The sequence below is a fragment of the Canis aureus genome, chromosome 10 (assembly GCF_053574225.1).
Source record: "Canis aureus isolate CA01 chromosome 10, VMU_Caureus_v.1.0, whole genome shotgun sequence".
NCBI classification, from domain to species: Eukaryota; Metazoa; Chordata; class Mammalia; order Carnivora; family Canidae; genus Canis; species Canis aureus.
Window position 1 is genome coordinate 19,914,373 of NC_135620.1, and position 16,771 is coordinate 19,931,143.

General features: G+C 34.9%; 1 protein-coding gene and 1 long non-coding RNA gene across 2 annotated transcripts in view; one reads left to right on the plus strand and one right to left on the minus strand.

Moving 5' to 3' along the window:
- The window catches only part of ADAMTS19 (ADAM metallopeptidase with thrombospondin type 1 motif 19), a 226,741-nt gene that overhangs the window by 206,510 nt on the left and 3,460 nt on the right, over positions 1 to 16,771 (plus strand). The window contains exon 21 of the mRNA XM_077911535.1: positions 542 to 694. Coding sequence (XP_077767661.1) covers positions 542 to 694 — 153 coding nt within the window. The remainder of the gene's footprint in view (positions 1 to 541; positions 695 to 16,771) is intronic.
- Positions 1,004 to 12,681, minus strand: LOC144322049 (uncharacterized). Its single transcript, XR_013387608.1, has 4 exons — positions 12,647 to 12,681; positions 6,105 to 6,176; positions 4,972 to 5,059; positions 1,004 to 1,983 (listed from the first exon to the last, which is right to left on the minus strand). It is a non-coding gene; the product is annotated as an uncharacterized LOC144322049 (long non-coding RNA).

Sequence of the window (16,771 nt, forward strand, 5' to 3'; positions counted from 1 at the left end):
GTTATGTCACCATCTTAAATCATTTAGATTGATGATTTCCAGGGGTATATAATTATGCAATGAAATATTTTATTTTTGCTAAGATTTTCTCCTGTGTTCCCTTTAAGAAAAGTCTATGAGAATTGATTCTCTTAAAAAATTTCATTTTTCACAAGTATTTCTTAGGGCTAAAATAGACTAAATCTTAGCCAAAGTAAATTTTTCAATTTTCTTATGTAACTATGTATAACTATGTGATGCCAATCAAGTTTAATATTTTACATTTTGATCATTGTATATTATTTGTCTTTCATCACCAATCCTATTATAATGGTCCTGTGTTCCTGAAACTCATTTAGCTCCAAACTGGGCCCCAAGCTTTATCTGGCTCCTGGTACTGGGGTGAAGCCAGGTGTGTTTCTTCTCTTTCTTCTTTCACCTGATCTTTATGTGAGTGATCGGCTTAGGAGAGTTGATTAGAAATATTACGTAACATAATTTAACCATTGGTCTCTATCTCCTAATCACAACCTCATCCAGACTCTCTGATGTTATCTTCCAGTGTTCGGTCAAGTGTGGCAAAGGCGTCCGTCATCGGACGGTGAGGTGTACTAACCCTCGAAAGAAATGTGTCCTCTCCACCAGACCCCGGGAGGCTGAAGACTGTGAGGATTACTCGAAATGCTATGTGTGGCGGATGGGCGACTGGTCTAAGGTGAGACTCATTTTGTCCATTCTCAGTATTAGGTTTCAATGATGCCAGCATTGCCTGGAGTGTTGTAACCACACAGTATGACATTTAGGACAGATAGAGGACAGAGGTATGGATTAGGACAGATGAAGTGTTATTTTCCCAGGTTCACACCCAGTCTGTCCGATTATGATCATGAGCTCTGTAAAACTATTTTAAATATCAAATAAGAAAAAATGTATAGAGCACTGAAGACTGACACAAAGGAAGCTCTCAAAAAAATTATCTATTTTTATTTTTTTGTGAGTCTTTATTGATACATTCTTTGTCAGAATATTTTTGCATAAAACATCTAATAAAGTACTATCTGTTAAGTGCGTTGAAAATATAACTAAGGGAGATAGTGACAGGATCAAACAGAGGCACGCTTCATCTTAATATGTAAAAGGCATTATTTTTCCCCATCAACTTTTTGGGTTGTGTATAGAAGAAATGGAAAGCAACAGCATTCCTGAAGCTCTTTGATCAAATTAGGCAGACACAAATCATATGGCAAGCGAACAGTAAGCTTCAATTTGTGATAATAGTATTTTAACTTATGAATAAAAGAGAGTCTTATATATAAGTCTTATATATAAGTCATATATTTAAGCCATAGAAAACAGCTCATCTATTCACTCTATGTAGAGAATTTAAAAATCCCATGTGTTAAGATAAAATTCTGATCATATGTGGGTGAAAACAGGTCTCAAATACTAGTCATCAGAATTGTAACCGTTAATCAAATAATCCCCTGTGCCTTGCAACACTCAGCTGTGATATCATGTACTTATTATCATGGAATCATAAAATTCGAAGGCTTAGAAGAGACCTAATAAATGCTCTCTTCTCTCCCTTTATTTTATATGTGAAAAAAAAAGGGGGGGAGGTTAGTGCTCGGTCATGGTAGGGAGTGTGGTGGCTTTTTGTGGAGAATTCTAAAGGACTTCCTGGAAGAAGTCTTCTCAAAGTATAACACTGTGATTAGCCAGTTTGCATAATGTTGGCCCAGAAGAAATTCCTGACATTGAAAATCTATTTTCTTGTGATTCCTGATGCCTTACCTCTCTAAAAATGTTTGCATATTAGCATCTCATGTTCTCTATACTTTTCTTTCAAAGACCTACAGCACTTCATGTTTACATTGGGACTCTTTAAAAGATGCATTTGTAAACAATGTAAGTAAATCCCTCCCTACAGAATTAGGAAATATTCAGCTTAATCCATGCAGCTTTGAACCATAGAAGGAAACTTCACATTTTAGAGGAAACAACCTGTGGAGGAAAGAGAATTCCAAATTAACCACAAATAATTTTATTTTCAGGGTTAATGTTTTCCTAATTCTAAGAGAGGGAAATACAATGAGATGATGGGGCAAGACTGTGGCTTGGGGTCAGCCTGGGTGGCTCAGCAGTTTGGTGCTGTCTTCAGCCCAGGGTGTGATCCTGGAGACCCGGGATGGATTCCCACGTCGGGCTCCCTTCATGGAGCCTGCTTCTCCCTCTGCCTGCCTCTCTCTCTCTCTCTCTCTCTCTCTCTCTGTCTCTCATGAATAAACAAATAAAATCTTAAAAAAAAAAAAAAAAAAAAGACTGTGGCTTGGAAGTCAAGACAAGGAGGGGGATAGTTTGGATTCCTTCATTATACAGATGGACCAATTGGTCAAGCTATTGAATACCTTTGTATATTTGTTTCCCTATGAGTGAAATAAGGAAAACAGATAACAACACTGTTTTCAAGCTATGTGTCTATTAACCCTTTCTTCAGTACTAAAGGTATGAAATAGGATGAGGAAATGAAAGTCCTTGTTGGGAGGGTGTGAGGAAGATCCCCTTTTGCTCTCTTTTAATTGTTAGCCATCCCACATTTGTTTATTTTGGCTAGTGAAATTTGAGATGTTTTCCTTAAGTGTAATAATTCTTTTCTAAGAAAAAAGTTTAAAAACTACTAGAATAGATGAGCTCTGTTTTTCCAGCTTTGTTAATTAATAGAAATATTTTCTTAGGGATGCCTGCATGGCTCAGTTGGTTGGGTGGCTAAGTCTTGGTTTTGGCTCAAGTCAGGATCTCAGGGTGGTGAGGCTGAGCCCTGTACTGGACATCACACTTAGTATGAAGTCAGCTTGAGATTGTCTCTCCCATTCTGCCCATTGTCCCTCCCTCTACTCATGCTGGCACACATGCAGGTGTGCTCCTTCTCTCTCAGGTAAATGGATAAATAAAATCTTTTTGAAAAAAAGAAGTATTTTAAGTGATAAGTGTTAACCTCCAGTTAACTATAAAAAACAAAAACTGTAATCACAAAAAAAACCATAAGATTCAAGAGTTGTTATAATTTATGACACAGAACTGTAAGCTCCTTTATTGCGGCATGTGGAAATAAGGCCAGCAAGTCATATTTGAATGACACATATTATTGCTATTGATTAATAAATGTGCCTATAATGTGGCCTCTGGTTAAATCTTAAGCAAAATCAAAATTAATTGGGGAGATCATAAAAAAAAACATGACTTTTGATTTTCTATGCTAAGCCTAGAAATATATTTTTTCCAATTTATCAGAGTTTTATGTGTATCCTTTTTTGGATATACTTATATTGAATTACTTTCAGTTGGTTTTGTTGTGTTATTATATTGCTGCCCGACCAGAACATAGATCGCCTTTGTGAGTAAGGAAAGGAGTAGTCATGTCGCATAACATATCATTTTTGTTCTATGACTTTTTACCTCTGTCTGTTGGCCTGTTTGTTTCTGTTTGCTTATTTAGAAGGTTCAATATGTTGCATTTTTTCTTTATATGGATATAAGTCTACTCTTTTCCTTAAACCTGTTTCCTTGTTCTTATTTATGACTGAGATCTCAGCATAACAGATTTAAACAACATACACAAATTAAAGCCAGTGGCTCCATGTGAACTTTGACTTTACTCCTTCATTTTTACTCCTAAGATACCACTTTCATGTTAAAATAAAGATCATCCCAAAATAATTACAGAGAAAAGGAATAATGCTGTGATTATTAAGTTTCAGTGATTAAAGTATTCAAAGAGGAAGCACATAGATTTCTTAATCTTATCAGCTGTGTCCCTGGAACAAGAATAGCAGCAATATGCACACAATTGTGGGTGGATTTCTGTGCTCCTCGGAGGTCAATTAATCTGTCAGTTTCACTCAAATTCTACTAATAGTTTTTAAACTATTGATAAATCTAGTAGACTTAAAATTAAGCCTTGGATTGGCTTTAATCAGGAATATTCAGTGAGCTATCCACAAAAATCTAGCTATGAAACCGTGTTCCTCCCTCTATAATACAGGCAAATCACTAGAGAATCAGTTAAAAGAAAAATGTATCCTCAGCCTCGTCCACTATCTAAAAATCCTTAACCAGCATTGAGCCAAGGATATCTTGGCTAAATGGAGGCTTCCTAAGAAAAACTTTTGAACAGCCTCAAACTATTCACTGTATTTGTATCACCTATGTGATTTCTATTATTTATGGTTTGGTGGCTTTGTGTAAATAGTGGGGAAATTGCTCTCAGCTTAAGAGAGAAAATTGTAAATCCAGGAATATTCAAAAGAGAAAAATCTGTCATAAAAATGTTCAGAAAGAGAGACAGAACATGAGAGAAGTCCTAATTCTGGGAAACGAACAAGGGGTGGTGGAAAGGGAGGTAGGCAGGGGGGTGGGGGTGACTGGGTGATGGGCACTGAGGGGGGCACCTGATGGGATAAGCACTGGGTGTTATGCTAATGTTGGCAAATTAAACTCCAATAAAAAAAATTAAAATAAATAAATAAATAAATAAATAAATGTTACCTCTGATTTCAAAGTAGATGTAATACAGCCTTTGTTGAACAATGCTTGCATTTATTTCATTGAGACTAGAAATTTGGCAAAAATAGAATACAAATAAAGTGGGGAAAAAAAAAAACAAAGTGGGGGCTTTGTGCTGGCTTGCATTAACCATTGACACAATTATATGTCACATTCTAACTATATCTCTGATATAGATATGGCCTTAGGGTCCTTCTCGGAAGAAGAGAACCCAACCCATATGTTTCTGGGTAGTAGAAATCCATATTCACTTATTTAAGCTGTCCTTAGAATACTGATTTGAAAAATATCATAGTCCCTTATGTTTAATGAAATGCCTTATTTTCTGCCAGAATTTGACCTTTCTGGCTTTATTTGAATGTCTGCAGCTTATTGTTTTCATTATTGCAGGCCTATAGAGGAGCAAATTTAAAGTGTTGTTTCATCTACCTGTTATACAAAATTTGGTCCTTCCTGTAGTTTTTGTAGCATTAACTTTTCCGTGTAGCATTAACAAGAGAACTCCTTCCAGTGAATTCTAATGAGACACAAAACACCTTGGAATTGTATATAATTATTCTTGGTTTATTCTTAGATTCAATTCATACTCTATAATTTGAACTTAATTTAGTCCTTCAAAATTCTGGAAAATGAATAGTTTTGTCCGCATAGCAAATTATGACACGATTAATAGATTTCTGTACAAGAGATGAGTCTTTTTTTGATGATATAATTCAAAATAATGCTGGAAGCACAATAAATCATTTTGCATGATTTAATTGTACAAATAATATGGTATATCTTTGTTTAGAAGTGGTAAATATAAAGCTTGCAGTATAATGAGTCATTTTAAACTTATCCTGTGAAAGGAAACCACAATTATATCCACTATATTAATTTGAAAAGGAATCTAAAAACTATGAAATTATGAATAATCACAGAGGACATTTCTTTCCACTGGAGGAAAACTCTGAATCATTGAAGGAAATTTAAAGAAATCCTGACCAATGCAATCAAGAATGTCCTAAATGACCAGATAACACCATGTTTTTCATCGTTTACCTACAGAGCCTAGCTTTTTTGCATTAAGTCAAAAGAAACAAAAAGAACCTAAGCTAAAATTCCCCAAAGAGGGATTTCTTGTTGCCCCATGGCAAGGCTAGGGTTTTAAGACTGTGGAATTCTACATATCTGAGCTTACTCAATGCTGGCTTACACACACCCCAGTTAAAATCCATTTGCTGTAAGTCCTAAAATCCAAATGTGTATCTCGCTAGTTTTAATACAACTAAACTAAATGGGTTGTTACGGAATAGTAGAGAGAAACTTAATCACTTATTAGAGGATTTCCCATTCAAATTTAAAGGAATAATTAGCTGCAAATAACCAAATTAAATATCCTAATTGAATGTAAAAATAGACAATGTTAAGTATCAGCTGAAACCAGAGAATCAAAGGAATGAATAAAATGACAACTGCTATAATGGAGAAATATATTGTTAAGTAGATACATTATTAAGACTAATATTTACCAAAGATCTGAAGGTCATCATTTTTATAAGACTAAATTCATATTAGCTTACGATTTCTTGAGGCTTGCATTCCCCACATTAAGTTCCATGGAAAACTCATTCCTTGGGATATGGTCTCCAGGTCTGAGGAATAATGTAGTTAAACAAAGATAAGCAAATACTGTTTGCTATAGGACTTTCAGATCCTTTAACATTTTTCTATACTTGGTAAATCTCAAAGAGAGGCTGTAGTGTTTTTTTATTCTTTTAACCAAAGATCAATTTTTCAGAGCATATAGCTAGTTTGTTATCTAGTATAATGCACTTTGAGAAGGCTTACATTAGATTACTCAAATTTGAAAGACTATATACAAGTCCATGTAGTACAATAAATAAAACAAGGAAATGTTTAGACATAAATACACACACACACACGTGATTTCAGACACACACACACACACACACACACGTGATTTCAGGGCTCAAAAAGCAACAAGAGATGTACATTGAGGGCTGCCATGGGGCTACCAGAAAGCTTCATGTACAGGGAGCAGATTTTACTTATTTCTTCCCAGGTACTTTCTGTTTCCCCATACTACTAAGATTGGATGTTATCACACTTTTATTAAAACCAATTTGATAGGTGAGAAAAATGGCATCTCATTTTGAAGTGTACATTCTTTGACTCAGTAACTCCATTGCCAAAGTTTCTCCTTACACACATTCTTACATAATTTGCCAACCATATTCATGAAGGTGTTTATTACAGTATTCTTTGGCACAACAAAAATTTGGAAACTACCCATATGTCCATTAAGTAGTTATATAAATCATAATCCTGTATGCTGTAGTTTTTAAAAATTTATTAATAGATAAATACATGATAATGGGAAAGTTTCTCCAAGACCTACTATTAAGTGAGTAAATATTATGCAGAAGTTACATAGTATGAACTAAAGTTGTTTACATGTGTTACATATTAAAAATTTTGGGGTGCCTGAGTAGCTCAGTCAGTTAAAGCATCCAATTCATGGTTTGGGCTCAAGTCATGACCTCAGGATCCTTGGATCAAACCCCACACTGGGCGCCATGCTTGGCTCAGAGTCTGCTTGTCCCTCACTCTACCCCTCTGCTCTTCCCCCAGCTTGCATGCTCCTGCTCTCTCTCTCTCTCTGAAATAAATAAAATCATTTTTTTAAAAATTTTCTGCACAAATATACAAAGAATAGTTTATTTGAATTACATTGGAAGAAAGGACCTTCTGTGCTTATAATCCTACCATATCCCTATGTTACTTTTAATTTTATAAGCAGGCTAACATTTTCTGTCTGAAATTAAAAAATGCATACTTTCCTAATCCTTAAATATTTTCAGGCTACAATATTAAAAATGACTGATGTCATGAATATATAGAGAAAGATGCCAAGAGAAAATTACAGAATTTCTAGGAAAGGGAGAAGATTGGGATCTGTAAGAGGTAAGAGAGCTCAGTGTATGAAGTCCCACAGCCTTGGGTTTGAATTCTGGATCTTCCATTTAGATAAGTTAAAAAATCCAAATGAAATAATTCGTGGAAAGTTCTTAGTAGCATCATGTCAGAGACACAGTAACCCTATAAATGCTGGCTGTTCCTATAGTAGTGTAAGCAGAGATGGGGAAAAATGGTTAGTTTTGAGGAATGGTTTTGGGGTTAAAATGAACAGAGCTGGGGTTGGTTATTTGTGAGGGAGAAGAGGAAGAGGCAGGTGTTAAGGTATTAAGGACTCCCAGATTGGCTTTCTGGTCTGAACAATTTGTGCAGACGGTGCTTCTGTGTGGGAGATAGGGAACACTAGGAGTCAAGTTGGAGAGGAAAGATTTTCACTTCTCTTTTGAACTGTTTCATTTGCCTATAAAAGAGTTAAATACTGGCATATAGTAAGTAGATCAGAGAAGAGAAATGGGATGGAAATATAAGTTTTGGATTCATCAACATTTAGATGGTGTTTCCATTTTTAAAGTCTAAGCGTACCTAAGGAGGGAATGTAGCTAGAGGCAGTTGAGCAAGGGGGTGGGCTCTATCTTTATTCTCAGCACAAACTTTAGTTGCTCTTGGACTCTGCCATTGGCATGCCAGGAGTTGCTCAAATTTTGTATATTTAAAACAAAATTCCTCATTTTCTTTCCTCAAACCATACCCCACTTCCAATTTCCTTTTTCTTGAAAAATGTCAATATCATCTTCCCAGCTTCCAAGGCTGGGCATTATCCTTCGCACTTTTTCTCCTTCACACAAGTAGGGCTTTGCTGTAGTCCTTTTTCCTCCCAGTGTCATAATGCAATCCTTTTCGTTTTTCACCAGGATTAGAGCAACAGTTTCTGATGTGCTTCCTTACCCCCAACACTCCTGTTTCAGACCCATCCACTCACTCTATCCTATAGCCTGAGTACTTCCAGAGGATTGCCTGTGGCTAGACTGTCAACCAGCAGATACTCATGCTGGCATTCAAAGCTTTCCAAATTCCGGTACTGACCTACCTATTGAGAATTGTCTCATTATTCTCATTAATTAGGAATCTCCACTAAGCTCAGGCCTGAGCAGTTTGTACTTGTACTTTTTTCTGTGTCTTTGAGATATCTCTTTGCCTAGAATGTATTTCCTCCAACTACCTGAGTCTTTCTTTTCTTTTCTTTTTTTTTTAAAGTTTTTATTCATTCATTCATGAGAGACACAGAGAGAGGCAGAGACGTAGGCAGAGGGAGAAGCAGGCTTCCTGCAGGGAACCCAATACAGGACTTGATACCAGGACCCCAGGATCACAACCTGAGCCAAAGGCACACGCTCAACCACAGAGTCACCCAGGTGCCCCAACCTGAGTCTTTCAAGGACCATTTGAAGTGTTTGATTTTTCAAAGGCTTTGGCAACAAATGAGAGAATTTCTTTGCACTTAATGACAATGTTACTTTTTCTCAATTAATTATTTATTGCCTTATACTATTGCTATCTGATTAAGAATATCTTGGGATGCTCCGTCAACTATGCATCTGATTCTTGTTTTCAGCTCAGATCATGATCTCAGGGTCATGAGATTGAGCCCCAGAGTCTGCTTAAGATTCTCTCTCCCCCTGTTACCCCTTCCTGCTTGCTCTCTCTCTCTCAAATAAACAAATAAATCTTTAAAAAATAGATAAAGACTATCTCAACCCCTTTACCTTGCTCACAGATCTCTCTGAGTGACCACAACATTGTATTACATTTAGTGATGTTTATTGAATAAAATGATCTCTAAACTTTTTCATCAAGTAAGCAAAAAATGTAGGATACATCTAAACATTGTGTTTCTTCTGATCCATTTTATTTTCTGACTCTAATTCTGTAAGAACCACAATATTGCATGTATTTTACTACAAAGGAATTTGTAACTAGCTTCTTTTTCTTAGGGAAAATTAAGCAGTATAATTTTATGTAAATACATGACTCCCTTGATCTTTTTCTGTATGGTAAATCAAACTACTTATAAATGTGATTTTTTAAGTAAACCTACCCTTATTTGAATAACATGTTACTTAAGCCCAAAAAAAAGTGCTTAACATTGATCTTTGAGGTAGCTGGTAGACATCCTTTGCATTCTCTTGAATCCATTTGGCTGAAATACCTGCCATCAGGTTAGATGGCAGATATATAACACATAAAGAAAGCAGCAGTTGGAAGCAAAACACACTTAAGAATCTTCACTGTGACCTGGAAAACGCTTGGTTTATTTCAGGTTGGCACAACTTAAAGCTAACTACCTAGTGCTTTCTGTGCTATTTTAAACCAAGACTTTATTAAAACAAACAAAACAAAACACACTTCTCTCCCATGGCCACAGAGGGATCTGATCCATTTTGGACATAGGATTATTGAACTAGACCTGGAAAGTATTTTATTTGAAAAGGAAATTCAATCACTATCATTCCAAACAGTTCTGTCTGGTGGGAAGATGTTTCTCTGGAATGACAGAGATAAAATAGAAATGTCTCGATAGTCGTTTTTTCACCTCTCCAACACCCTGTGATTCATAGGGTGAGCATTAGCAGAATTCCAAATGTGTTCAAGACTTTGTGTTTATTAATTGCTTCTTAATGCAGAACATCTTTTTTTTCTTCCATAATTGTTGTGATCAATGTGTACTTTAATATAAAAAATGATTTGAGGAGTTAATTTGACGGCCCTTTCATAACATGCTCACTTCTCTGCTAATCATTCATAAGCATTCTGCTTGATTGTGCCACACACATTTCCTTGATTTGCTATAACGATATGCAGACATTTTCATTAAAGAGAAAAGAATAGTTTGAGCTGTAGAACGAAATGATGAATTAATTAAACACATATGCAAAAAAATCCTCAAACATCTGACCTCTAGGAATAGATTCAATTCCAAATACTCATGTGTTAAATAAGGCAGTTGAACTACTTTAAAAAGACGCTGAAACACTGACCAAAATAAATAGCAAATCTTAAAAAACAAACCTAACTTTTGTTCCTTAGTATGCTTGTTTCACACTCACTTTATTAAAAAGTCAAAAGATGGAACTGCCAAACATATACATAAATGAATAGGAATGCTGTGCTAATAATTTCCAGTAGAAGTCATCATTTACTTTCCTTATGAGGTCCACTCTCCACTGCAAATGCTACTTCACTCTTGTTAAACCATTCTGGAATAATCCACTTATTCCCAAAGACAAATTATTCAAGTCAATGCTGTTAACCTTGTTTTAGATTGGCACTTCTCATTATAGATTCTATCGGGTTCTGTAAGATTGTCTATGATATTGGTTTCAAAAAATTTTTTGAACTCTGTTTGCCAGTGACAATTTTCTCTTAATTTAGGAATTCCTATTTCTTACAGAGGCCAGCTGGAAATGAGTAAAGCATTACAGAGCCTTCCTTAGCTGTTGGCCTAGAGAAAACACATTCTCTCCAAAATATATATCTTTGGCACAGTCTAGAAGGAAGGAATCTCGGGTAATCTCTCTGCTAGCCAAGTGTGAAAATTATTATTTTTAACCCCTGAATATACTGAAATTTGTTTGTGTTTCTGAGGAATTCAAAAGCAAACCAGCATTAGTCATGTTTGTAAGCCAACAGAACTGCAAATAAATATCTTATAGTAGCATTTTTACTCTTGGGTTTTCTGCCTCTTTGCTGCTATGTTTAAGAGGACATTTTACAATGCTTACAGCTTGAAGAGTTTTACAGTTTAACGTGCACAGATTAATAGTTCTATAAACTCACTGGCAAACTAGTTGATTATTTAACTGGAGTCTACAAATTTATTTATTCCACACTGTCCCAGTTTGTTGCCAAATCTAAGTTATCTAAATATCCAGGGTAACAAATAACAAGCACCAAAGCAGTATCTTTGTGACTATTCTGAAGTCCTGAAAGGAGAGGTAGGTGACTATTCTGAAGTCCTGAAAGGAGAGGTAGGAAACTATCATTTAACCAATAATTGTAAAGTTTGGCACTTTACTACAGAACCCCATACCTAAGACTAGATGTGGAAGTAATTTTTAGCTCCCTGTTCAGAACCACGTATGCAGAGTAGATCTACTTGATCTCAGAACATATTAAGCACAGAAGCACTATAAGAATCAGAGATCAGTGCAAAGAATGAGAGTCTCCTCTCTACATAGGTGAGTAATTACAAGGTATTTGTGGATATTCCATTTATAAAGGGTTCTTTAGTGAAAATATGTTTTCTAGAAGTACATAGGTCACTTCTTGGACAAGAAGAAATGTTCCTTGATGAATTTAACAGAGATTTGACAGTTGGTAGGTTTTACCATGAGCCATTGTGGAATTTCCTACATGATTCATGAATTTTCAACGGACAGAAAGATAATTCTATTCTTTGCAAAAGTAGATTCAAGTAGTACGATGGACAAGAACCTCTGAACTTTGAAGAACTCTTAGAATCATTCTCCTCTGTCATTTTGACACTTTATTAATTTTTATATGGCTATTTATTGGTGCCTGTGTAGCTCTTTTTCTTTGAATTAAGCATGTTTTACTCATGTAAGTGTATTACAGAGCACGTTTGCTATCATTCACTACTGTTTAGTAAATTTATGTCATTCAGTATAATGGTATTCAGAGAAACTTTGGGGAACAATACATGTAGATTATTTTTAAAAGGTGCAGATTCTTGATAAGCATATTCAAATCTATCACAAGAAGAATATTTCTATATAAAATGATGAAAATTTAGCAGCAGAGTATGCTCATATCTTCTATGTGGTATTCAATGCATCAAAACCTTATTTATTCCATTGTGTTAATTAAGGCCTAATTATCTTCAAACTTTCAATGTTAGACTTGGAAAGAAATAATTTCACCAGGGATCAATAAAATATCTCAAGATAAACAGCCTTTTCTTGAACACCTTCTCTAAGATGTTTACATGTTTTTCAAAGTATTAAACCAATACCTGAGCAACAGTGTCTAATAATGCCATAAATAATATCATGTCAGAAGTGAAATATATATCTATGGTCAGTTTCTCTCTGCAATTCACATTTTGGGCAGTGCCTCAATGCTCATTCATCTTTTGTGATGGAAGGAAGGATTTTACACCTTGGCTTACCCATGAGATGGACTTCACAGCCATTCAGAGTTCATTTCATCGTTTTCTGTGAAAATGCCACATAGTTGAGAGTTTAAGATTTTTTTTTTAGTGTGTTCGTTTTTCCTACATTTTTTCTATTTCCCTTTGTTTATTTGCATTTAGGCCAATCCATATGTTTGTGAAACCATTCTAGCATCTTAACCTGCTTTTGCCAGTACTAGCAAATCCTGTCCACCACGGGGCTATCATCTAACTTCATACATATAACTTTTCAAGACTTAAATCTGTATCTAACATCAGATGATGCTTGGCCATTTTTAGAAAACTATATGAGCTAAGGAAACATCCTCTATATACTTCCCTCAACTTGTACATCACTTACTTCGCCAGACATTTCTCTTCCAGTTAGTTCAAATAAAATTTTCTTAGGTAAAATAAGTCTATTAGTTAGTTCTTATTACCTGGCATAAGAATGGCAGAAAGAAAATAAAATTTTAGGTAATAGAAATGGTTATAAGGTTCTATAAATGTATATCTCCTTTTAAAAAGAGGATGAAGCCTTCTTATTGACTTGCCAACATTTGTATTCACAATTCTCATTTACTGAACAATTTCTCTAATTATTTTAATAGTGCAAACTGTGAATTATTGAGAAAATTTCCCTAATCATGTTTAGAGTTTGATATGTCAGCTACTGTGTAAACATAATTTAATACAGTGCTAGAAGTTGTCACTAGTGTCCCAGGGCCAGGAAGGATTTATTCCATTAAAAGAAAAATCTATGGTGATATTATCTAAAGATATGGCTTATGTGTTGCCAAGTGCAGGGAAGGTCATAATTTTCTCAGGTAGGCTGAAAGGATGAATATCACAAAATCAGGAAAACAAATTTCACTTCCAGAGACCTTGGGGCTCATTTTTTTGGTAGGAGAGAGGGATTACCAATAATCAGTTCTTCTTGTACCTTGTTATCTTGGTCAAAATTAACTCCAAAATCATGTGAGCAATGTTCTAAACTATTTAAGTTTGTTCTAAAGATTATTGTTTCCTGTTTACTCTCATAAATCTGGGACATCAAGACTGTTTCCTGTTCAGAATTAAAGGCTTCTAATTCGTGGAATTGATTCACAAGGTGCTTTGCTTCAGAGGCCCTTCAGGGCAAGGGCAAGATTAACTGTTGAGTATTTGTCAGACAAAACACGTCTCTCTATTTAAAATACTCTAGTCAGGGAACTTTACTCGTAAAAGAAATATCAATGGCAAGTTATCTGGTCCACCCTGTGTTCTTTACCAGTTTCTAGCCAATTAATGTTGGCATTTTAGTGTTTTGACCTTGAGTGCAAGTGTAGAGTGTGCTGCCTTGTTTCAAATACATTTTAAATTTACTTGATACTTCTGTGAAGGGCAAGATTTAAAATGTATTAGATAAAAAGACTGAGGGAGGGAAGGAAGGAAGGGGAGGAGAGAGAGAGAAAGAAAAAAACATTGAAATTAATCTGAGATCTATAGAAACACAGTGGAAAGAACATCATATTTGGAATGAAAAGACTTGCATCTGATGTTTGTCTCTCCTTTTTGTGGAACAAGTCTTTGTCACTCTATCCTTGAGTTCTCTCTGATCATCTCATTTGAATTACAGAGTCCTTCACCCCAGATGTTTCCAAGCTCCCCATTCCCCGCCTTAGTTTTTCTAGACCACCAGTCAATATGTAATGTGCAATGAAATTTAAATCTTTATTTTCCTGCTCCCTCCTATTAGAATGTAAATTCCCTGAGGGCATGTGTCTTTGTCTGTTTTGTGTACTGTCATATCCAATATCCAAAACAGCGTTTGGCTCATTGTGGACTTCAGTAAACATTTATTGAATGAATGAATGAATGAAATAATCTCTATGAGCCTCACTCTTTTCACTTTTTAAAGTTTAACCAAGGACAGCCCCGGGTGGCTCAGCAGTTTAGCGCCACCTTCGGCCCAGGGCCTGATCCTGGTGACCCAGGATCGAGTTCCACGTCGGGCTTCCCACAGGGAGCCTGCTTCTCCCTCTGCCTGTGTCTCTGCCTCTCTCTCTCTCTCTCTCTCTCTCTGTGTGTCTCTCATTAATAAATAAATAAAAATAAAATCTTTTAAAAAAAATAAAGTTTAACCAAAACATTCTGTATACAAGCATATTAGATAATGCCTGAAATATAATAGCTCTTTCCTGTGTCCATTCATTTGTGTTCATCTAATACGTAGACATACCAGTAAAATGTCTTTAGACGAGGTGACTCTATGTTCCAGATTACCCATACTGTCCAATGTATAGGAATCATTACTTTAACCACTTATTTCACCAGTGCTCTGATTTGGGTGGTAAATTATATGCTAACCCTATCTTAAGACAAATCCTGCATGTGAATTGTCCTTAAGGCAAAAAAGTTTACCTCCTATCTTATAACCTGGGTTATAGCAAAACGAAACAAAAAGGCCCTAATTTCACTAATATTTAAGTTAATAGTAAGGTAACAAGGATTAGAAATCCATTTGGCAGGATAAAGACAAGAAAAGATTTCTGATTATTAACATAGAGAGAAGCATTAGCAATGTTCTAGAATCAAGTAATGCTTAGGCATCCAATTTCTGAATTTAGTGTATTTGAGTTCAAATTCCAATTCCACTACTTCTTAACTGTAAAGATTTGGGCAATTTGTTTCACCTATTTGAGCCTCTATCTTATCTATGTAAAAGGGATAAAAATAGTACTCATGGGCTTCATGTGAGATACCAAAATAATTATGACCTAACACAGTGCCTGACATAGAATAAATACTGAGTGCTAACTAGTGTTAGTATTGTATGAAGTAAAAGTTTCTGGAGGTAGTAGTATCAGTTTCCTTTGATCCTAAAGCAGCAAACTGTCATTCTGTAGGTCAACTCATTATTTAAAATACTAAACAATTGGAAAATATACTAATTAATTACATATTAAGCACTTGGCTAAAAGTGGATGAGACTGCCCAACTTCCACAGTGGTTTGTGATCTGTTTCTGAGTCTCCTTGTTTTCTATGTTTTAGTATTTTGTTAATAAAGATTACTAATAAATGTACCATCATATTAACAATTATTGTTGTCTTTATTATCTGCATGGGATCCTGAACATAGTGGGTGATCAATAAATACTTGAGAATTCAATAAATGATTAAATATTCTGAGACATTTAAGCAAACTATAATCTTGACAGAACCTGTGTCATACCATTGTTGGCTGGCACACTGAATAATTAGATGATGAAATTATAGTTTTTCCTGTTATGAAGCTTCACCACTTAAAAATTGCCAGACTACAGTAATTTTTAATAATAAGTGATTGGAAATTTTTACTTTCATAGTAATTTAAACCTGAAAGTATAGTTATAATCTACTGCAGTGCCTTGCTTAACGAAAAGAAAAAATAAGTTCCAGGGAAATTAGTTGCAAGAGACAATATTAGAGCCCAGTCTCCTCATTTCATGGCCAGAATTATTTTGGCTTTTTCTTTTTAACCTCTATCTGTCTTTAATCATAGTAAAATGATTTGAAGAAATACCCAATTGTTTAGTAGTATCCTCTATAAGAAAGTAAGAACTTGTTTGGAAGATACCTTGTGATTTCAGTTGTTTCATATAAAATATCTGTTCATTTTTCACCTATATGCAATAAAATTTTTACAAAAATGTCTTATAAAGAAGATAATTACTAATAAGAGGCTGATGTTTTTATTACTACAGAATGCTAATGAAAATTAGATCCTAAGGCTATTAGACTATTTTTAAATTTTTTTAAATAAAAAAATTAATTTTGTGATAAATCTTATTCCATTAGTTTCTAATTTTGTGATAAATCTTATTCCATTAGTTTCAAAGGCAGAGATGATTCTGTTTTGTTAAATGAATTATAAAACTTCCATTATTTCCTGGGTAGTATTTTCATTTCTGGGTTTTTCCCAGATTATTATAAAACTTAATTTGTATGAGGAAGGCAACTAACATCTTTTTCTCTTAAATGTTTTCAAATTTTTATGAAAGCTATTATCTGCTAAAATTATGTATTTTGAGTCATCATGTGTCTATAGTTACTTTCATTTTTTACAGTCCTGAAAAATAATGTATTACTTTGATCTGTTC